Source organism: Pseudophryne corroboree, chromosome 1 (assembly GCF_028390025.1).
Source record: "Pseudophryne corroboree isolate aPseCor3 chromosome 1, aPseCor3.hap2, whole genome shotgun sequence".
NCBI lineage: Eukaryota > Metazoa > Chordata > Amphibia > Anura > Myobatrachidae > Pseudophryne > Pseudophryne corroboree.
This window is the reverse complement of record NC_086444.1, coordinates 212853649-212877431: the sequence shown is the minus strand read 5'-3', so window position 1 is coordinate 212877431 and position 23783 is coordinate 212853649. Positions and strand designations below refer to the sequence as shown.

Genomic DNA, 23783 nt, shown 5'->3' with positions numbered 1-23783 from the left:
GGGATGGTAAAGTATGAACAAGTCTGTTTCAATGAAAAAATCGTGAAAAACTCATGTCGACTTTTTGATCTGTCGACATTTTAAATGTTGATATTATGGCCTTGTCAGTATTTGGGATCTTGATTGTAGGTAAATTGACCACATTCCATTTAAAATACAGAAAAATCACACAATAGAATCATGAAAATAATAAATCACATGACTTATTCATTAGATGTCCCTGGTGGTTTGCGGGACATAGACAGTTCATCAATGGTCCTTATTGCTCCCTGATGTTATTACAAGGTAGCAATATGCTATAAAGTGTTACTTTAGTATCCTTATAGCTAAATAGCGCTTTAGTTACATTAAAGTTTCCAGTTGAATGGGTTACCTCACTATATCCACAAGATATTACTAGACAATGTCCCAGTTAAAATCAGTGCTGTCTGCCGGCGTCCCGGCTAGATTCAGACAAAGAATATTAATGTATCATGGCTGCTGAAATAGTTACCCCCGGACAAGTGTGGTGATCCTTCCACTGCAATCGCGCCTCTGTTTCTCTTGTCCCGGTGGGGAGGCTATCACTGCCCCGAATAGGTATCAGCGCTAATGTGTGCTCAATTCCGTTTAGTAAACAGCCGGATGCTCATCGCTGCCAGTGCAAACCACAGTGGTGGGGTGATTTCAATTACAACGGCGTGTCTTCCGATGCTAGTGGTGCAGTAGATGTATACCAGTGAGTGATTGCGTCAACGCGTTTCATCCCACAATGCACTGGAACTTTCTTCAGAAATTGCATTGTGATACCGACCGCCGGCTGGAATCCCCAAATGGTGGTGGTCCACGCTACCACCCAAGCTGCGAGCCTGCGAAGGGACACGCTGCGCTTGCTGCCAGTATCCTGGCTGTTGGGATCCTGGCGTTGGTCTCCTGACTGCCAGGATATCCTACTGATCCCTGTTTCAGAAAGGGCACTGATATCGGATGGACTGTTGGCCCTTTTCTACCTAATTATTGAGCACTTCTTATGCAGAGCGACACAGTGCCTCTGTGGAACACTTATGCAAAGCGCCCACTTGGTTGTCAGATCATATTTTCTCTATCGTCCTAGTGGATGCTGGGGTTCCTGAAAGGACCATGGGGAATAGCGGCTCCGCAGGAGACAGGGCACAAAAGTAAAGCTTTCCGATCAGGTGGTGTGCACTGGCTCCTCCCCCTATGATCCTCCTCCAAGCCAGTTAGATTTTTGTGCCCGGCCGAGAAGGGTGCAATTCTAGGTGGCTCTCCTAAAGAGCTGCTTAGAGAAAGTTTAGCTTAGGTTTTTTACTTTACAGTGAGTCCTGCTGGCAACAGGATCACTGCAACGAGGGACAGAGGGGAGAAGAAGTGAACTCACCTGCGTGCAGGATGGATTGGCTTCTTGGCTACTGGACATCAGCTCCAGAGGGACGATCACAGGTACAGCCTGGATGGTCACCGGAGCCTTGCCGCCGGCCCCCTTGCAGATGCTGAAGTAAGAAGAGGTCCAGAATCGGCGGCAGAAGACTCCTCAGTCTTCTAAAGGTAGCGCACAGCACTGCAGCTGTGCGCCATTTTCCTCTCAGCACACTTCACACGGCAGTCACTGAGGGTGCAGGGCGCTGGGAGGGGGGCGCCCTGGGAGGCAAATGAATACCTATTTTGGCTAAAAATACCTCACATATAGCCTCCGGAGGCTATATGGAGATATTTAACCCCTGCCAGAATCCGTTAAGAGCGGGAGACGAGGCCGCCGAAAAAGGGGCGGGGCCTATCTCAGCACACAGCGCCATTTTCCCTCACAGAAAGGCTGGAGGGAAGGCTCCCAGGCTCTCCCCTGCACTGCACTACAGAAACAGGGTTAAAACAGAGAGGGGGGGCACTAATTTGGCGATATGCTTATATATATTAAGATGCTATAAGGGAAAACACTTATATAAGGTTGTCCCTATATAATTATAGCGTTTTTGGTGTGTGCTGGCAAACTCTCCCTCTGTCTCTCCAAAGGGCTAGTGGGTCCTGTCCTCTATCAGAGCATTCCCTGTGTGTGTGCTGTGTGTCGGTACGTGTGTGTCGACATGTAGGAGGACGATGTTGGTGAGGAGGCGGAGCAATTGCCTGTAATGGTGATGTCACTCTCTAGGGAGTCGACACCGGAATGGATGGCTTATTTAGGAAATTACGTGATAATGTCAACACGCTGCAAGGTCGGTTGACGACATGAGACGGCCGACAAACAATTAGTACCGGTCCAGACGTCTCAAAAACACCGTCAGGGGTTTTAAAACGCCCGTTTACTTTAGTCGGTCGACACAGACACAGACAGGGACACTGAATCCAGTGTCGACGGTGAATAAACAAACGTATTCCTTATTAGGGCCACACGTTAAAGGCAATGAAGGAGGTGTTACATATTTCTGATACTACAAGTACCACAAAAGAGGGTATTATGTGGGATGTGAAAAAACTACCATAGTTTTTCCTGAATCAGATAAATTAAATAAAGTGTGTGATGATGCGTGGGTTCCCCCCGATAGAAAATTATGGGCGGTATACCCTTTCCCGCCAGAAGTTAGGGCGCGTTGGGAAACACCCCTTAAGGTGGATAAGGCGCTCACACGCTTATCAAAACAAGTGGCGGTACCGTCTATAGATAGGGCCGTCCTCAAGGACCAGCTGACAGTAGGCTGGAAAAATATCATAAAAAGTATATACACACATACTGGTGTTATACTGCGACCAGCGATCGCCTCAGCCTGGATGTGCAGAGCTGGGGTGGCTTGGTCGGATTCCCTGACTAAAAATATTGATACCCTTGACAGGGACAGTATTTTATTGACTATAGAGCATTTAAAGGATGCATTTCTATATATGCGAGATGCACAGAGGGATATTTGCACTCTGGCATCATGAGTAAATGCGATGTCCATAACTGCCAAAAGATGTTATGGACACGACAGTGGTCAGGTGATACAGATTCCAAACGGCACAAAGGTGTATTGCCGTATAAAGGAAGAGGAGTTATTTGGGGTCGGTCCATCGGACCTGGTGGCCACGGCAACTGCTGGAAAATCCACCGTTTTTTACCCTAAGTCACATCTCTGCAGAAAAAGACACCGTCTTTTCAGCCTCAGTCCTCTCGTCCCTATAAGATCATATCTGCCCAGGGATAGAGGAAAGGGAAGAAGACTGCAGCAGGCAGCCCATTCCCAGGAACAGAAGCGTTCCACCGCTTCTGACAAGTTCTCAGCATGGCGCTGAGACCGTACAGGACCCCTGGATCCTACAAGTAGTATCCCAGGGGTACAGATTGGAAGGTCGAGACGTTTCCCCTTCGCAGGCTCCTGAAGTCTGCTTTACCAAGGTCTCCCTCCGACAAGGAGGCAGTATGGAAAAAAAAAAAATTCACAAGCTGTATTCCCAGCAGGTGATAACTAAATTACCCCTCCCACTACAAGAAAAGGGGTATTATTCCACACTATATTGTGGTACTGAAGCCAGAAGGCTAGGTGAGACTTATTCTAAAAAATTTTTTTGAACACTTACAAAGGTTCAAATCAAGATGGAGTCACTCAGAGCAGTGATAACGAACCAGGAAGAAGAGGACTATATAGTGTCCCGGGACATCAGGGATGCTTACCTCTATGTCCCAAATTTGCCCTTCTCACTAAGGGTACCTCAGGTTCGTGGTGCAGAACTGTCACTATCAGTTTCAGACGCTGCCGTTTGGATTGTCCACGGCAACCCGGGTCTTTACCAAGGTAATGGCCGAAATGATGATTCTTCTTCGAAGAAAAGGCGTCTTAAGTATCCCTTACTTGGATGATCTCCTGATAAGGGCATAGTCCACGGAGTAGCACTATCTCGGATACTGCTACAACAGCACGGGTGGATTCTAAATATTCCAAAATCGCAGCTGATCCGACGACACGTCTGCTGTGCCTAGGGATGATTCTGGACACAGTCCAGAAGAAGGTGTTTCTCCCGGAAGAGAAAGCCAGGGAGTTATCCGAGCTAGTCAGGAACCTCCTAAAAACAGTGCATCATTGCACAAGGGTCCTGGTAAAAATGGTGGCTTCCTACGAAGCAATTCCATTCGGCAGATTTCACGCAAGAACTTTTCAGTGGGATCTGCTGGACAAATGGCCCGGATCGCATCTTCAGATGCATCAGCGGATAACCCTATATCCAAGGACAAGGGTGTCTCTCCTGTGGTGGTTATAGAGTGCTCATCTTCTAGAGGGCCGCAGCTTCGGCATTCAGGATTGGATGCTGGTGACCACGGAGCCCAGCCCGAGAGGCTGGGGAGCAGTCACACAAGGAAAAAATTTCCAGGGAGTGTGATCAAGTCTGGAGACTTTTCTCCACATAAATATACTGGAGCTAAGGGTAAATTTATAATGCTCTAAGCTTAGCAAGACCTCTGCTTCAAGGTCAGCCGGTATTGATCCAGTGGGAAAAACATCACGGCAGTCGCCCACGTAAACAGACAGGGCGACACAAGAAGCAGGAGGGCAATGGAAAACGACCTCCACCCGGGAGAGTGGAAACTTCATCGGGAAGTTTTTTCCACATGATTGTAAACCGTTGGGAAATACCAAAGGTGGACATGATGGCGTCCCGTCTGAACAAAAAACGGGACAGGTATTGCACCAGGTCAAGAGACCCTCAGGCAATAGCTGTGGACGTTCTGGTAACACCGTGGGTGTACCAGTCGGTGTATGTGTTCCCTCCTCTGCTTCTCATACCTAAGGTGCTGAGAATTATAAGACGTAGAGGAGTAAGAACTATACTCATGGCTCCGGATTGGCCAAGAAGGACTTGGTACCCGGAACTTCAAGTGATGCTTACAGAGGTCTTATGGCCTCTGCCGCTAAGAAGGGACTTGCTTCAGCAAGTACCATGTCTGTTCCAAGACTTACCGCAGCTGCGTTTGTCGGCATGGCGGTGGAAAGCCGGATCCTAAGGGAAAAAGGCATTCCGGAAGAGGTCATTCCTACCCTGGTCAAAGCCAGAAAGGAGGTGACCGCACAACATTATCACCACATGTGGCGAAAATATGTTGCGTGGTGTGAGGCCAGGAAGGCCCCACAAAGAAATTTCAACTCGGTCGTTTCCTGCATTTCCTGCAAACAGGAGTGTCTCTGGGCCTCAAATTGGGGTCCATTAAGGTTCAAATTTTGGCCCTGTCGATTTTCTTCCAGAAAGAATTGGCTTCAGTTCCTGAAGTCCAGAAGTTTGTCAAGGGAGTATTGCATATACAACCCCCTTTTGTGCCTCCAGTGGCACTGTCGGATCTCAACGTAGTTCTGGGATTCCTCAAATCACATTGGTTTAAAACCAGTCAAATCTGTGGATTTGAAGCATCTCACATGAACAGTGACCATGCTCTTGGCCCTGGCCTGGACCAGGCGAGTGTCAAATTGGTGGTTTTTTCTCAAAAAAGCCCATATCTGTTTGTCCATTCGGACAGGGCAGAGCTGCGGACTCGTCCCCAGTTCTCTCCCTAAGGTGGTGTCAGTGTTTCACCTGAACCAGCTTATTGTGGTGCCTTGCACCTACTAGGGACTTGGAGGACTCCAAGTTGCTAGATGTTGTCAGGGCCCTGAAAATATGTTCCAGGACGGCTGGAGTCAGGAAAACTGACTTGCTGTTATCCTGTATGCACCCAACAAACTGGGTGCTCTTGCTTCTAAGCAGACTATTGCTAGTTGGATGTGTAATACAATTCAGCTTGCACATTCTGTGGCAGGCCTGCCACAGCCAAAATATGTAAATGCCCATTCCACAAGGAAGGTGGGCTCATCTTGGGCGGCTGCCCGAGGGGTCTCGGCTTTACAACTTTGCCGAGCAGCTACTTGGTCAGGGGCAAACACGTTTGCTAAATTCTACAAATTTGATACCCTGGCTAAGGAGGACCTGGAGTTCTCTCATTCGGTGCTGCAGAGTCATCCGCACTCTCCCGCCCGTTTGGGAGCTTTGGTATAATCCCCATGGTCCTTTCAGGAACCCCAGCATCCACTAGGACGATAGAGAAAATAAGAATTTACTTACCGATAATTCTATTTCTCGGAGTCCGTAGTGGATGCTGGGCGCCCATCCCAAGTGCGGATTATCTGCAATACTTGTACATAGTTACAAAAATCGGGTTATTATTGTTGTGAGCCATCTTTTCAGAGGCTCCGCTGTTATCATACTGTTAACTGGGTTTAGATCACAAGTTGTACGGTGTGCTTGGTGTGGCTGGTATGAGTCTTACCCGGGATTCAAAATTCCTCCCTTATTGTGTACGCTCGTCCGGGCACAGTACCTAACTGGCTTGGAGGAGGATCATAGGGGGAGGAGCCAGTGCACACCACCTGATCGGAAAGCTTTACTTTTGTGCCCTGTCTCCTGCGGAGCCGCTATTCCCCATGGTCCTTTCAGGAACCCCAGCATCCACTACGGACTCCGAGAAATAGAATTATCGGTAAGTAAATTCTTATTTTAACAATGTTCTACAAATTTTATGTCAGATGGCTCCAATGTTTTTCTTAATCTGGTGACATTGCGTCCCCTCCCTTTATATTAAGCCATCCATACACCTTAAGCCTATCTGTTATTTGTTCTCCAGTGCTGGAAAATGGGCAAAAATAGGTTTTCAAACAAATTGGTTAAATCTGTTTGATGTAATCAATTTGTCTGAACAACAGTTTTTTGTACGTTTTCTGATGTTTCGTACATTTGGTACGTTTTGTACATTTCCAGATTTTCATTCCAACCAGCCAAGTAGTTGAATGATTAAATAGATAATCTTAAGGTGTATATCCAAATTAATAATTTTTTTCTTCTCTTGTTTTCACTATGAGTGCCATTCGTTGTCTAAGGTAATGTCCTATAGGCTTTTTTAAAAGTACAAATTTATGCAAATTACATCGTTGGATGTCAAGGGGATTTAGTTTGCCTGCTCTTGAAATAGTGCCCTCTACATCCCATCGTTTACCAGGCAGTGTCCCACAGATGGATTGATAGACACAGATTTAAAGGAACCAAAATCCTCTTATTTTAAATAGTATCCGAGAATGACCACTAAATGAACCTGCGTGATAGCCTGTGGGGGCCTAACATCATTAAGCACTTGATGCTGATATGGAGCAACAGAAGCAGACTGCTTCTTACCCTGTGACACATAATAGGACATTTGAACCAATACTCAATGTGTAAGCTTGTTGTTATCATTATTATTAACATCGTCATTATTATTATTAATAGATTTTCCTCCTGGGAAGTTTTTGAAGAGGAGCATGGTAAAGGCAGAGAGTATGGATATGCCAGTCTTCACAAAGAACTTGAACCCTTCCTCCTAAGGAGAGTGAAAAAAGACGTAGAAAAGTCCTTACCAGCAAAAGTAGAACAGATTTTGAGGATTGAAATGAGTGCTTCACAGAAACAGTACTACAAGTGAGTGCTGAAGTCTTGATAGATGTGTCTGGAAATATGTAACACCACTTAACATTTTGTATTATCTATACATTAAGCTTGGTATATAAGGGAAATTTACGTAAGAATTACTTTCTTGTATTTAATGGCTAGTCAGGTGTACTCTTAAGCCCAGATTTATCAAGCCTCGGAGAGTGATAAATTGCACAGTGATAAAGTACCAACCAATCCGCTCCTAACTATCATTTTCAAACACAGCCTGTAACTTGCCAGTTAGGAGCTGATTGCCTGGTACTTTATCACTGTGCAATTTATCACCCTCCAAGACTTAACAAATCTGGGCCTTAGTATCTCTTTTCACCCTGACTGGCCCTGATAGGTCATATGTGAGTACAGATACAGGTGTACAATTTTGTACGATTTCAGTTCTGTTGACTTCCCCCAGGTGGATTTTAACAAGGAATTACAAGGCTCTAAGCAAAGGTCATAAAGGCAGTACCTCAGGATTTTTGAACATCATGATGGAACTTAAGAAGTGTTGTAACCATTGCTACCTCATTAAGCCACCAGAAGATAATGAATTCTACAACAGACAAGAGGCTTTACAGGTGAGGCATGTGCAAGTGTCGCAACACTAGTGATCCTTGATTTAAAAATTGTGTTTTCTGCTTTTAATGCCATCTGTAACTTTCAATATATGCAACACTAGTGATCCTTGATTTATAAATTGTGTTTTCTGCTTTTAATGCCATCTGTAACTTTCAATATATGCAACGCTAGTGATCCTTGATTTATAAATTGTGTTTTTTCTGTCAGCCACTAGGGGACACTTGCACAACTTCAAGACTGTTTGGTGATGATGGTGGCTTACAGGGAGCTGGCACTTTAAATAATCTAAGAAGTAAAACCGGCTCCTCCCCCTCTATCCCCCATCATCCATCGGTTTTTGAATTTGTGCCGGATGAGCCGGTCACTGCTGACTGAGCTCCTGCTCAGTTACTTCTTTTTTTATTTTATTTTTAATCTTCTAGTTCTTGGGACTTAGTCCCTTGGCCTCAGGAACCCTTCACCACTTAACTACAGAAGTGGGGTCCGGGTCAGACACTAGCAGCGTTGCTGCACAAGGGAGAACAGAGCTTAACTGAGAAGCACTGTTTGTCCCTAAAACAAAAGCCGCACCATCCTGAGGCTGTAACAGTCCGGTGAGGACATCCTCCCTGTACAGATATGCGACGGCCATGTCATCCTCCAGCGCGGCTTCCCCGGGACCAGAGGTAGTAACGGCATTGTTGTTTTCACTGCCGCGCTGACGGCACACAGCGTGACAGCGGCCAGCCCCCCCTTTCTTTCACAGCGCTAACAGAGACCAGCTTCCTGGCGTTACGGATAGCAGCGGCGTGGTTTCCACTTCACTGTCAGGCTGACCGCACACAATGCGGCAGCGTGATTTAGCTACAGCCTGCAAAGTCACCCACAAGAGGTTCACTGCAGGGAATGGGGGACTTGCAGACAGCAGGGTTCATAACAGAGCACATTTTATATATTAAGTGTAACCAAATACCTGTTGTTAATTTGATCAGGCACCCTTTCAAAATGGCGTTAGACCTGGTTGAGATGGGTGTCTGGGCAAGCGAGGGGCGGGGTTTTTTAACCTGTCAATCTCAGAAAGGTACTTTTCTCAGCCAGGCAGTTCATGTGTTAGCATCAATGTTTCTTCTCTCCACAGTAATCAGCACTGTTAGCAAAGACAGGTGCACATTGCTACAGACTGCCAGAAACCTGAAAGCCTGCACATAAAATACAGGCTGGTGGCTAAGGGAGTTTAGAATAGGGGAGTAGTGCAAATATACCTCCCTCTATCCTTCTGATCTCTCTCTCTCTTTGTGTCGTATTGAGAGTGCTCGTGGGAATTGTATGTGTCTCCACTCCGTCCATCACAATGACAGGCCATGGGACCAGCGAACAAGGCGTCACAAAAATTATTTGTCTGTGCGAAGTGTAACAAAAAGGCTCACAAAGAGGACTCCTCCCTATGTGAAGCATGTGCTTGAGTCTACATTAGTTAATCCGTCCTAAGGCGCTAATTTCTCCCCCTGGGTGGTAACGCTCACAGGAACCATTTCTCAGTTACATACTGAGGTGGCTGCTTTATAGAAGACTCGTGAGACGGTTACGGACTTCCCTCAAAATTATGTTCCCTCTATTGCTACGGAACTGCCCTGGGTAGCAGGGCTAGCCAAGTCAGTTGAGGGTCTCGCAAAATGCTTGGACACGTCCAAATAACAGCCGCAGACAGTGGCTAAGGCTAAAAAGTGTCCAGTACGATTACTTCTGCAGTCTGATGAATCAGAAGAAGAACGTCTCTCTCAGGACCAAGCTGAAAACGACGAACGGGAGTTGGGCGAGATTACTGATGCGGACGATGAAGTTTCTCCGGATTCTTCCCAGTGGGTTGAACCTCTTTTATTTTAGCTATAAACAGGTTTTGAACACAATATGGCACCGGATTCGCCAGATACTGCCTTATTTGGTAGAAAACAGCAAACATCAGTCACTTATCCGTTTTCAAAAAAGCTGGATGATCAGCTGACGGAGGCATGGAAAAACCCAGATAAACTGTTTCAAACGCCAAAAAGATTCCTCAGTAGTTATCTGTTTCCATCGTCCATGACCGCTAAGTGGGAAAAGTCACCTTGAGGGGACTCCTCTCTCTCCAGGCTGTCAAAGAAGACGGCATTACCTGTTCTGGGCACAACTTCTTTGAAAGACCCGCCTGAACGGAAACTGAACACCATGCTGAAATCCATTTATTCGGCTGCAGGTGTATCCCTTCGACCAACCTTGGTGAGCTCTTGGGTGAACAAAGCAGTGGAATATTGGGCCACTATGTTAATTACGGAATTACAAAATGGAGTACCGATTGAAGTAGTAGTTATCTTAGCGGAACACATTAAGGAGTCGGCCGTATATTTAGGGGAAGCGGCTAGAGATATCGGGCAGGTGAATTCGAGAATCTCAGCTTCAGCTATTGCTGCCAGAAGAGTCCTTTGGCTAAGGTCATGGCAGGTAGATACGGAGTCAGAGCGGCGGAGGCACTGCTGTTTACAGGTGAAATTCTTCTTGGAAAAGAACTGGATACGTTTATTTCACAAGCTACGGGCGGGGGGGATACATTTAGCTTTTTTACCGACCCTACCACCACTGCCTAAATGCCCTTATTCTGGAATATCTTTTCGGTCCTTTCGTCCCACTCAATCTTTTAGAGGACATGGCTGAAATTCATCCTTGCGAGGCAGAGGTCGCGGCAAGCAACCAATCGTTGCTCATTCGTCATTACCCAAAGCCTACAGAAAAGACAGTAGCATAACGGTCTCCCTTCAAAAACGGTTGGATTGGCTTCGAAATTTTCAAGCTGCCTGGTTCAAAACATCCTATAATATTTGGATTCGCAATGTCATCTTCCGAGGGTACAAGTTTGATTTAAAAGTTTTACCGCCAAATAAATATTTTACGACAAGTCTTCCAATTCTTCTGGACAAACTGTTAACCCTTCAAGGTGCAATACGGACCTTAGAGGAATCGGCAGTATTTATGCCGGTGCCACCGCTTCAGCGAAAGTATGGTTATTCCAATCTTTTTGTAGTTCCAAAACCTGATGGCACTGTAAGACCTATCCTGAATCTAAAATCATTGAATCCGTTTCTAAGTTATTACCGAGATGGAGTAGCCTGGAACCAAAGGAGTTCATGATATCTCTGGACATCAAGGATGCGTATCTCCACATCCCGATCTGGGAACCTCACCAAGCGTTTCTCAGATTCGCTATTCAACAGGATCATTTTCAGTTCCGGGCCTTGCCATTCGGACTGTCCATGGCACCCAGGGTGTTTACCAAGTTCATGTCGGTGATGATTGCTCACCTCAGGTCATTAGGAGTCACAATAATAACGTACCTCGAAGACCTCCTCCTCATAGCTCCATCCAATCTCATTCTCCAAGAGCATGCTCTATTAGCATACAGTGTGTTAGTGGAACATGGATGGATAATCAATTTTTCAAAAAATCCAACCGTCACAACGTATCCAGTTTCTTGGTGTGATCTTAGACACCAACGTGCAGAAAGTTTTTCAGCCACAAGACAAAGCTCTGAGTATAAGGCAACTGGTCCAATCTGTTGTCAAGCCATGACTGGTATCAGTCCACTTATGCATTTGTTTGCTTGGGAAAATGGTATCTGCTTTCGAAACTCTGGAGTTCAGCTGTTTTCATTCACGTCCTTTCCAGCTGGACCTGTTACATCAATGGTCGGGGTCACATCTACACCTTAAACACTTAGTTTGGCTAACTCCGGAGACACGACTTTTGCTTCTTTGGTGACTCCAGCTGCACAATCTCACTGCGTTCAAGCGGTTTGGTGTGTGGGACTGGACGCTCCTCACGACTGATACCAGCCTCGGGATGGGGCGTGGTTGTGTTGGATTCCCATCTTCAGGGCCACTGGTCTCCACAAGAATAGCCGTTGCCAATAAATGAGTTGGAACTGAGAGCGATCTACAATGCGCTGATAAAAGCCGCCCACATTCTACGATCCAAGGTGGTAAAAGTTCAATCGGACAACGCAACTGCTTTAGCTTATATAAACAAACAAGGCAGAATCACAGTCACCAGGCAATGCAAGAGGTGTAACGCATCCTCCAGTGGGCAGAACGCAACGTTGTAATTCTCTCTGCGCTATTCATTCCAGGAGTGGACAATTGGGAAGCAGACTACCTCAGCCGTCAAGATCTACATCCGGGAGAATGGGCACTTCGCCTAGAGGTGTTTGACGCCCTGACACAACGCTGGGGGTGTCCAGAGGTGGATCTCATGGCGTCCTTCCACAGTCATCGGCTTCCTCGATACAAGCGGAAGCTGTAGACGCTCTGGCCGTACGACATAGTATACATGTTTGCTCCATTCCCTCTATTGTCTCGTATTCTCAAGAGACTCAAACGGGAGTCAGTCACAGAAATTTTGGTGGCACCAGATTGGGCACGAAAACCTGTTATGGCAGCCCTTTACCATCACATCTGGCGGTTTTATATCTCTTGGTGTGACCGAAAAAGGTTTCAATCAGATTTTGTCTCTCACGGTTCTTGCTCTTTCTTCGGGCAGGTTTAGATTCCGGCCTTCGTCTGGGATCCCTGAAAGTTCAGGTATCTGCCTTATCCGTTTTCTTTTAGAGACTACTTGCGCTCCCATCGAATGTGCAAACTTTCCTACGAGTACAACCTCTGTTTGTTCCTCCTACAGCTCCTTGGGACTTAAATCTGATGCTGGATTATCTAGAGTCGCCCTGTTTTGAACCCTTGGCAGAAGCGGACCTTAAATATCTTACGTGGAAGACTGTTTTTCTACTGGCCATAGCTTCAGCCCGGAGAGTATTTCAATTAAGTGCCTTGTGTTAGCCTCCCTACTAGATTTTTCATCCTGATAGGGCAGAGTTGATAACACATACTTCTTTTCTTCCCAAGGTCGTGTCTGCTTTTCATATTAATCAGCCTATTGTGGTACCGTCCTTGCAGGAGGATTCTGTGACACCTTCTTTGGATGTAGTGAGAACGTTTAAGATCTACGTGGAACGAACAGCACTGTTACGAAAGACTGATGCTTTATTCGTGCTTTATGATCTCCTGTGTTGAGGGTGGCCTGCTACTCAGCAGACCTTGGCCCGTTGGATTCAGTTGACTATTCATCAGGCTTGTCTACACCAATCTAGCCGACCTCCATTAACCATTGCTGCCCACTCTGCATGCTCTGTTGGGTCTTCGTGGGCTGCTAATAGGGGGGCTAACCATGTCTCAACTATATAGAGCATCCACTTGGTCCAGTATTCATACGTTTGCTAAATTCTACAAGTTTGATACTTTTGCGGCTTCATCTTCACGGTTTGGCCGTCTTGTTTTGCAAGTTCTTCAGCAATCTATTGCCCAGGGGGGAAACTTTGTAACGTCCCCATAGTCTTGATGTTGTGCCAGTGTCCCCTAGTGGCTAAGGGAAAGGGACGACTAGGCACTAATAATATAGCAATAGTAATTTTTAATAATTTGTACTTAACCAAAGAAGGACAATCTGGATACAGTTTGTATCAGTACTAGTATGTCCATTTGGTGGTGCGCCCAGAGTCAGAAAGAAGTATGCAGAAAAATACAGAGAGAAAGAAGACTCTTTTTGTGTGCGCACTCTTAGCAATTTGGTAAATACCATATGATATATACAGAATATAAAACGTAACTTTTAATAGTATGTCAAAAAAAAAATTAGAAACTGACTCTCAGTGCCCAGCTAGAATTATTGACCTAAAATATATTGATAGTATACAGAGTAAGTCAATACAATACCCCTTTTGGAATGTAATCATTAGGGGAAATTGTCCATACCCAATTAAAAGTAGTGAATGTTCTGGTCACTTTCCATATAATATGGGTTGGGGGTATACAGCCATGGGTTTAGGCTGTATCCTTCCTCCCTGACCAGTACAGATAAACTGTATTGATAAGGCCACAATTGGCCTGGCATTACCGAGATCCCCACCTGGGTTGACGTGGTACCGTATGGCTGATCGTGGGTGGTACTAATAGGCTAATAATGCCTATATTGGTCAACTGACTGTGGGAAGGAAGAAAGGGGTGCTTCTTCTGTTAGTGTTGAAAGGTTATTTGCGTCCTGACAATTCTTGTGGGCCCCTACAACACTCAGTATTCCTTGGAGGTCGCCCTTCCCAAGTACTAACCAAGCCCAAACCGCTTGGCTTCCAAGATCAGACGAGATCGGGTTTTGTGGTATGGTATGGTAGTAGAGTCTCAGAAATCAATTTTCAGCCTAAACCCATGGCTGTATACCCCCAACCCATATTATATGGAAAGTGACCAGAACATTCACTATTTTTAATTCTCTACATTCATTATTTTTATTTTTTATAGCACTGGTGGGTATAGACAATTTCCCCTAGTGGTTGACCGAAAAAGAAGGATTTTGGTACTTAACGATAAATCCCTTTTCTTGGAAGCCATAGAGGACACTGGCCGCCCGCCTGCCCGTCGCTGTTCTCTTGCCTTCTTTGCTGTTATGCTACAACCCATCAAACTACCACTTTGCAGTGATAAACTGTCTTAGGGGTCAGCTCAATTCTGCGCGAATTGAATAGCGCTGGGAATTAGCTTCCGGTGCTATTCAATTCAACGCACTGTTGTTTTGTAGAAGGCCGGTTCTCGCGGACTAAACAGGGTGTTTTGTCGCGAGAACAGTCATTCTCAAACATAAGTGCTGGGTGCGATGCTGCCAGGCCAGAAAACACATTGCGCCTGCACTTTTGTTGGATTTCTGCTCGCATTACCGGAGGAGTGCTAGAAGTAGTCCTCTCGTCAGGGGTCACATCGCGCTGAATTGAATAGCAATGGGAGCTAATTCCTGGCGCTATTCAATCTGCGCAGAATTGAATTGACCGCTTAAGGTCTGTACACATGGTGAGATTCTTGCTATGCCCGATTTTGACTTCCCTTGAACTCGCCCAGAGAGCACAGATTTTGGCTATCCGCACTTTCAGTTTTGATTAAGTGCCAATTGTGACTATACTTTGTACTAGATAGTACACTAGATAGTCAAGATTGACTTGCATGCACAGTCTATCTAGCCTTGCGATACTGACCCCATGGGAGTGCGCATTGGGATCGAATCTGTATCGCAAGCTGCCTAACACCTTGAGATGTACACTAACTTACCTTTAGGCCGTGTACACACGGTGAGATTCGGCCTTATCCGATTCTCACTGTGCGACGGGGGGCCGGGTCGGCACTTAGCCAGTATCGCAAGCACATAATGAGTGTGCTTGCGATCCTGGCTCTGTGCAATTTTGGCTAAGTGTCAATCCTGACTATCTCTTCTATAGAGATAGTCAGGATTGACTTGCCTGCACAGCCTATTTTTTCGGCCGACCGCGCGGGGCCGCGCATCAGATCGGGATCGCAAGGTGACTGTCACCTTGCGATCTGCACTATTTTTTCTTCCGATTCTGACTATATAGTCCGAATCGGAAGAAAAGATCTTACCGTATGTACACACCTTAAGACTTTGGCTATGTAGTCAAAATCTTACAGATTGACCTCACCGCGTGTACACACGTTTAGCCCCTTGTATCACTAGTTATCAATGCACAAGCTGAGAAGAACACAGACACTGCAAGACAATCTGAACTTGCCAGTTGCTTGGTTAGTGCAAGGAGGGTTCGACTACTGTACGTAATATTATTTTTATTTTTTTACTCCTGTTCCCAAAAGCTTCCCAAAATAAAACTTCTACCTATGAGAGATTGTGTTTAACTGTATAACATACTTTATGTACAAAAAAATTAAAACATACTTTTTTTTCTTAGATGTTCAAGGTTAAAGGTCACATAATATGACCTTGAAATGTAAAAGTCAATATTTAAATATAAAACAATTTTTTATGAAAATTGTGGTCCCTTAGCTTCAAAACAAGACCAAGACAAAGGTTCTGTCACAATTAGAACCAAAGTTATGATTTGTTTTATTTGACCTTGTAAGCATAAATTTTAAATTTTTAGTAATGTTTGCAACCCTATTACTTGAACTCCATATCACTGAGGGCTAAAATTTTACATACGAGAGTTACCTTGCCTATCATCCTACCACATTTCACGAAAATCTGTGATAGTCCAATTGAAAAGTTACACTTTTTGTGATTTTTCGTGGAATGACTTAAAAGCACTTCGGCCACAAACAAGTATAACTCTAGTCAGGAGTTATTTAAGACTTATTTGCTCAGTTTGTTTTTTCTTTGTTAACAGCACTTAATCCGAAGTAGTGGGAAGCTAATTCTTTTAGACAAGTTGTTACTACGTTTGCGTGAGCGAGGCAACAGAGTCTTGATATTTTCTCAAATGGTGCGGATGCTGGACATCCTCGCAGAATATTTAAAGTCCCGGCAGTTTATGTTTCAGGTAAGGTACTAAAAAAGGTCTTTAAGAGGTTGATATTTATTACTGCAGCAGACATTTAGCTATTTTTCTGTAAATTTTCTGAAATATATATATATTTTTTTCTTTAGAGGCTAGATGGGTCCATCAAGGGAGAAATAAGAAAGCAGGCACTGGATCATTTTAATGCTGAAGGTTCAGAGGTAAGGTTGTTGACCTCAATTCATGGTCAGCTCTTCTACTTTGTGTTGCTTACTGTTGCCTTTAGTAAATTCTGTGCGTAAATGTGCTAGATAAATCTACAAATGAGGCTCAGTAGATCCCTACATCTTAATTTGAGTTGTGATTCAGCCTTGTATTTATTTCCCTTGGACAGGACTTCTGTTTTCTACTTTCTACCAGAGCTGGTGGTCTTGGAATAAACCTTGCTTCAGCTGATACAGTTGTCATCTTCGACTCAGACTGGAATCCACAGAATGACCTCCAGGCGCAAGCCAGAGCTCATCGAATTGGGCAAAAGAAACAAGTAAACTTTTATTTTATTTTTTGCAAACAAGTAGTTTAATACATTTGTTTGAATCAACAGAGTTGCAATCTAAGGTGATGCACATAGGGAACAAGAGCGCAAGTCTATTTTATGTATCTATGATGTATAAAATACATAAGAATTTGGTGAGGTTGTGTGGTTTAAACCATCTAGGTTTAAATCATCTAGGTTTAAATCAAATGTTCTTTTAAAAGAAAACAGTCTGTTTTTTTTTTAATTATTATGCTGTGATTACAGACATTGCACCGTGACTTCTTTTAACAAAGCCTATTCTAAAGGAATTCCATGGTATTATTCCACACTCTTGTTGCTTGTGGTTCTTTTGGTTTAGTTCATTCGAAGCTCCAAAAAAGACTGGGTACTAAAAAGGCCTCTAAACTACTGATTTATTCTAGTGGCATGCCCAGTGCTAACTCCTTTTTTTTTTTGTGTTTCTCTGAAAAGTGCTTTAGCATTTTCCATTTTATATTACTATTCAGATTTATTTAATTAAAAGTAATAAGTAGGACTAATGCTTAACATTAAATTCTTATTTTCTCTGACGTCCTAGTGGATGCTGGGGACTCCGTAAGGACCATGGGGAATAGCGGCTCCGCAGGAGACTGGGCACAAAAGTAAAGCTTTAGGACTACCTGGTGTGCACTGGCTCCTCCCCCTATGACCCTCCTCCAAGCCTCAGTTAGATTTTTGTGCCCGAACGAGAAGGGTGCACACTAGGTGGCTCTCCTGAGCTGCTTAGTGAAAAGTTTAGTTTAGGTTTTTTATTTTCAGTGAGACCTGCTGGCAACAGGCTCACTGCATCGAGGGACTAAGGGGAGAAGAAGCGAACTCACCTGCGTGCAGAGTGGATTGGGCTTCTTAGGCTACTGGACACCATTAGCTCCAGAGGGATCGAACACAGGCCCAGCCTCTGGGAGTCCGGTCCCAGAGCCGCGCCGCCGGCCCCCTTACAGAGCCAGAAGCAAGAAGAGGTCCGGAAAATCGGCGGCAGAAGACATCCTGTCTTCACCAAGGTAGCGCACAGCACTGCAGCTGTGCGCCATTGCTCCTCAGCACACTTCACACTTCGGTCACTGAGGGTGCAGGGCGCTAGGGGGGGGGCGCCCTGAGCAGCAATTAAAACACCTTGGCTGGCGAAAATACATCACATATAGCCCCCAGGGCTATATGGAAGAATTTTAACCCCTGCCAGAATCCATAAAAAAGCAGGAGAAAAGTCTGCAAAAAAGGGGCGGAGCCTATCTCCTCAGCACACTGGCGCCATTTTCCCTCACAGCTCCGTTGGAGGGAAGCTCCCTGGCTCTCCCCTGCAGTCACTACACTACAGAAAGGGTTAAAAAAGAGAGGGGGGCACAAATTAGGCGCAGTATTAACAATACAGCAGCTATAAGGGGAAAAACACTTATATAAGGTTATCCCTGTATATATATAGCGCTCTGGTGTGTGCTGGCAAACTCTCCCACTGTCTCCCCAAAGGGCTAGTGGGGTCCTGTCGTCTATCAGAGCATTCCCTGTGTGTGTGCTGTGTGTCGGTACGTTTGTGTCGACATGTATGAGGAGGAAAATGATGTGGAGGCGGAGCAAATTGCCTGTAATAGGGATGTCACCCCCTAGGGGGTCGACACCTGAGTGGGTGAACTGTTGGAAGGAATTAACAGTGTCAGCTCTTTACAAAAGATAGTGGTTGACATGAGACAGCCGGCTACTCAGCTTGTGCCTGTCCAGACGTCTCATAGGCCGTCAGGGGCTCTAAAGCGCCCGTTACCTCAGATGGCAGATACAGACGCCGACACGGATACTGACTCCAGTGTCGACGGTGAAGAGACAAATGTGACTTCCAGTAGGGCCACACGTTACATGATTGAGGCAATGAAAAATGTTTTACACATTTCTGATAATACGAGTACCACCAAAAGGGGTATTATGTTCGGTGAGGAAAAACTACCTGTAGTTTTCCTGAATCTGAGAAATTAAATGAGGTGTGTGATGAAGCGTGGGTTTCCCCCGATAAAAACTGATAATTTCTAAACAGTTATTGGCATTATATCCTTTCCCGCCAGAGGTTAGGGCGCGTTGGGAAACACCCCCTAGGGTGGATAAAGCGCTCACACGCTTGTAAAAACAAGGGCTCTACCCTCTCCTGAGATGGCCGCCCTTAAGGATCCTGCTGATAGAAAGCAGGAGGGTATCCTAAAATGTATTTACACACATACTGGTGTTATACTGCGACCAGCAATCGCCTCAGCCTGGATGTGCAGTGCTGGGTTGGCGTGGTCGGATTCCCTGACTGAAAATATTGATACCCTAGATAGGGACAGTATATTATTGCCTATAGAGCATTTAAAAGATGCATTTCTATATATGCGTGATGCACAGCGGAATATTTGCCGACTGGCATCAAGAGTAAGTGCGTTGTCCATTTCTGCCAGAAGAGGGTTATGGACACGACAGTGGTCAGGTGATGCGGATTCCAAACGGCATATGGAAGTATTGCCTTATAAAGGGGAGGAGTTATTTGGGGTCGGTCTTTCAGACCTGGTGGCCACGGCAACAGCTGGGAAATCCACGTTTTTACCCCAGGTCGCCTCTCAACATAAGAAGACGCCGTATTATCAGGCGCAGTCCTTTCGTTCCCATAAGGGCAAGCGGGCAAAAGGTTCCTCATTTCTGCCCCGTGACAGAGGGAGAGGAAAAAGGCTGCAGAAATCAGCCAGTTCCCAGGAACAGAAGCCCTCTCCCGCCTCTGCCAAGCCCTCAGCATGACGCTGGGGCTTTACAAGCGGACTCAGGCAGGGTGGGGGCCCGTCTCAAGAATTTCAGCGCGCAGTGGGCTCACTCGCAAGTAGACCCCTGGATCCTTCAGGTGGTATCTCAGGGGTACAAATTGGAATTCGAGACGTCTCCCCCTCGCCGTTTCCTAAAGTCGGCTTTACCGACGTCTCCCTCCGACAGGGAGGCAGTTTTGGAAGCCATTCACAAGCTGTATTCCCAGCAGGTGATAATCAAGGTACCCCTCCTGCAACAGGGAAAGGGGTATTATTCCACACTGTTGTGGTACCGAAGCCGGACGGCTCGGTGAGACCGATTTTAAATCTAAAATCTTTGAACACTTACATACAGAAGTTCAAATTCAAGATGGAGTCACTCAGAGCAGTGATTGCGAACCTGGAAGAAGGGGACTACATGGTGTCTCTGGACATAAAGGATGCTTACCTTCATGTCCCAATTTACCCTTCTCACCAAGGGTACCTCAGGTTTTGTGGTACAGAACTGTCACTATCCGTTTCAGACGCTGCCGATTGGATGGTCCACGGCACCCCGGGTCTTTACCAAGGTAATGGCCGAAATGATGATACTCCTTCGAAGGAAGGGAGTTTTAGTTATCCCTTACTTGGACGATCTCCTGATAAGGGTAAGATCCAGAGAACAGTTGGAGGTCGGTGTAGCACTATCTCAGGTAGTGTTGCGGCAGCACGGTTGGATTCTCAATATTCCAAAATCACAGCTGGTTCCGACGACTCGTCTTCTGTTCCTAGGGATGATCCTGGACACAGTCCAGAAAAAGGTGTTTCTCCTGGAGGAGAAAGCCAGGGAGTTATCCGAGCTAGTCAGAAACCTCCTAAAACCAGGCCAAGTCTCAGTGCATCAATGCACAAGGGTCCTGGGAAAAATGGTGGCTTCCTACGAAGCAATCCCATTCGGCAGATTCCACGCAAAAACTTTCCAGTGGGACCTGCTGGACAAATGGTCCGGGTCGCATCTTCAGATGCATCAGCGGATAACCCTGTCACCAAGGACAAGGGTGTCCCTCCTGTGGTGGTTGCAGAGTGCTCATCTTCTAGAGGGCCGCAGATTCGGCATTCAGGACTGGGTCCTGTGACCACGGATGCCAGCCTGCAAGGCTGGGGAGCAGTCACACAGGGAAGGAATTTCCAGGGCTTATGGTCAAGCCTGGAGACATCACTTCACATAAATATCCTGAAGCTAAGGGCCATTTACAATGCTCTAAGCTTAGCAAGACCTCTGCTTCAAGGTCAGCCGGTGTTGATCCAGTCGGACAACATCACGGCAGTCACCCACGTAAACAGACAGGGTGGCACAAGAAGCAGGAGGGCAATGGCAGAAGCTGCAAGGATTCTTCGCTGGGCGGAAAATCATGTGATAGCACTGTCAGCAGTATTCATTCCGGGAGTGGACAACTGGGAAGCAGACTTCCTCAGCAGACACGACCTCCACCCGGGAGAGTGGGGACTTCACCCAGAAGTCTTCCACATGATTATAAACTGTTGGGAAAAACTCGACAGGTATTGCGCCAGGTCAAGGGACCCTCAGGCAATAGCTGTAGACGCTCTGGTAACACCGTGGGTGTACCAGTCAGTGTATGTGTTCCCTCCTCTGCCTCTCATACCCAAGGTACTGAGAATTATAAGATGGAGAGGAGTAAGCACTATATTCGTGGCTCCGGATTGGCCAAGAAGGACTTGGTAACCGGAACTTCAAGAGATGCTCACGGAGGATCCGTGGCCTCTACCTCTAAGAAGGGACCTGCTCTAGCAAGGACCCTGTCTGTTCCAAGACTTACCGCGGCTGCGTTTGACGGCATGGCGGTTGAACGCCGGATCCTGAAGGAAAAAGGCATTCCGGATGAAGTCATCCCTATCCTGATCAAAGCCAGGAAGGATGTAACCGCAAAACATTATCACCGCATTTGGCGAAAATATGTTGCGTGGTGCGAGGCCAGTAAGGCCCGACGGAGGAATTTCAACTGGGTCGATTCCTACATTTCCTGCAAACAGGAGTGTCTATGGGCCTGAAATTGGGGTCCATTAAGGTTCAAATTTCGGCCCTGTCAATTTTCTTCCAAAAAGAACTAGCTTCAGTCCCTGAAGTTTAGACGTTTGTAAAAGGGGTACTGTATATACAGCCTCCTTTTGTGCCTCCAGTGGCACCTTGGGATCTCAATGTAGTTTTGGGTTCCAAAAGTCACATTGGTTTGAACCACTTAAATCTGTGGAGTTAAAATATCTCACATGGAAAGTGGTCATGCTGTTGGCCCTGGCCTAGGCCAGGCGCGTGTCAGAATTGGCGGCTTTATCCTGTAAAAGCCCTTATCTGATTTTCCATTCGGACAGGGCGGAATTGAGGACTCGTCCTCAGTTTCTCCCTAAGGTGGTTTCAGCGTTTCACCTGAACCAACCTATTGTGGTGCCTGCGGCTACTAGGGACTTGGAGGACTCCAAGTTGCTAGACGTTGTCAGGGCCCTGAAAATATGTTTCCAGGACGGCTGGAGTCAGAAAATCTGACTCGCTGTTTATCCTGTATGCACCCAACAAGCTGGGTGCTCCTGCTTCTAAGCAGACTATTGCTCGTTGGATTTGTAGTACAATTCAGCTTGCACATTCTGTGGCAGGCCTGCCACAGCCAAAAATCTGTAAATGCCCACTCCACAAGGAAGGTGGGCTCATCTTGGGCGGCTGCCCGAGGGGTCTCGGCTTTACAACTTTGCCGAGCAGCTACTTGGTCAGGAGCAAATACGTTTGTAAAATTCTACAAATTTGATACCCTGGCTGAGGAGGACCTGGAGTTCTCTCATTTGGTGCTGCAGAGTCATCCGCACTCTCCCGCCCGTTTGGGAGCTTTGGTATAATCCCCATGGTCCTTACGGAGTCCCCAGCATCCACTAGGACGTCAGAGAAAATAAGAATTTACTTACCGATAATTCTATTTCTCGTAGTCCGTAGTGGATGCTGGGCGCCCATCCCAAGTGCGGATTGTCTGCAATACTGGTACATAGTTATTGTTACCAAAAATCGGGTTATTACTGTAGTGAGCCATCTTTTCTAGAGGCTCCTCTGTTATGCTGTTAACTGGGTTTAGATCACAAGTTATACGGTGTGATTGGTGTGGCTGGTATGAGTCTTACCCGGGATTCAAAATCCTTCCTTATTATGTACGCTCGTCCTGGCACAGTATCCTAACTGAGGCTTGGAGGAGGGTCATAGGGGGAGGAGCCAGTGCACACCAGGTAGTCCTAAAGCTTTACTTTTGTGCCCAGTCTCCCGCGGAGCCGCTCTTCCCCATGGTCCTTACGGAGTCCCCAGCATCCACTACGGACTACGAGAAATAGAATTATTGGTAAGTAAATTCTTATTTTCAGTTTCATCTACCTCTGAGTGCACTTTGTATGTTCTAATAAGTCTAGTCTATCTACATATATTCAGATGTAATTGGAATAGTAAGCAGTAAAAAAAATAATATTGGAGAGCCACAGGTTCTTCAGGCCTTGACTAAAGGAAGCCACCCCCGAAAACAAATGAAAAGGTATGCCTTTCGAAAAGGGGTCGTGGCCCGACTGGGGTGGGTGCATGGTTCCCGTCCACCGCTCCCCTTGGCCAGCTCTCCACCTTGCCCCCCAGTGAGTGTGCGTCCAGTGCAGGCTCTTGCTGCCACACCAGTCTTGGGTACCAAACTGGGGATAAACACCTCTGCTCATTTGCCTGTGAAATTAAATACAGCAGCCCCGCATCTGCCCTGCGCCCAGGCCATGTTCCCTGCTCACCCCACCCTCATTACTATGCCACTGCATAGCAATGTTTCTCTTACGTCCTAGAGGAGGCTGGGGTCCACGTTAGTACCATGGGGTATAGACTGGTCCACTAGGAGCCATTGGCACTTTAACATTTTGAGAGTGTTGACTGGCTCCTCCCTCTATGCCCCTCCTACCAGACCCAGTTTAGAAAATGTGCCTGGAGGAGCCGGTCACAGCTAGGGGAGCTCTACAGAGTTTCTTTAGAAAAAGTTTATTTTAGAGCTTATTATTTTACAGGGAGGCTGCTGGCAAC

General features: G+C 46.2%; 1 protein-coding gene across 6 annotated transcripts in view; it reads left to right on the top strand.

The window, feature by feature from the left end:
* Positions 1–23783, top strand: part of CHD1 (chromodomain helicase DNA binding protein 1) — a 290764-nt gene that overhangs the window by 163138 nt on the left and 103843 nt on the right. For all 6 annotated transcript variants that reach the window (XM_063964069.1, XM_063964066.1, XM_063964068.1 and 3 more), the window contains 5 exons: positions 7252–7440; positions 7865–8027; positions 16265–16417; positions 16525–16596; positions 16770–16919. In XM_063964069.1, coding sequence (XP_063820139.1) covers positions 7252–7440; positions 7865–8027; positions 16265–16417; positions 16525–16596; positions 16770–16919 — 727 coding nt within the window. The remainder of the gene's footprint in view (positions 1–7251; positions 7441–7864; positions 8028–16264; positions 16418–16524; positions 16597–16769; positions 16920–23783) is intronic.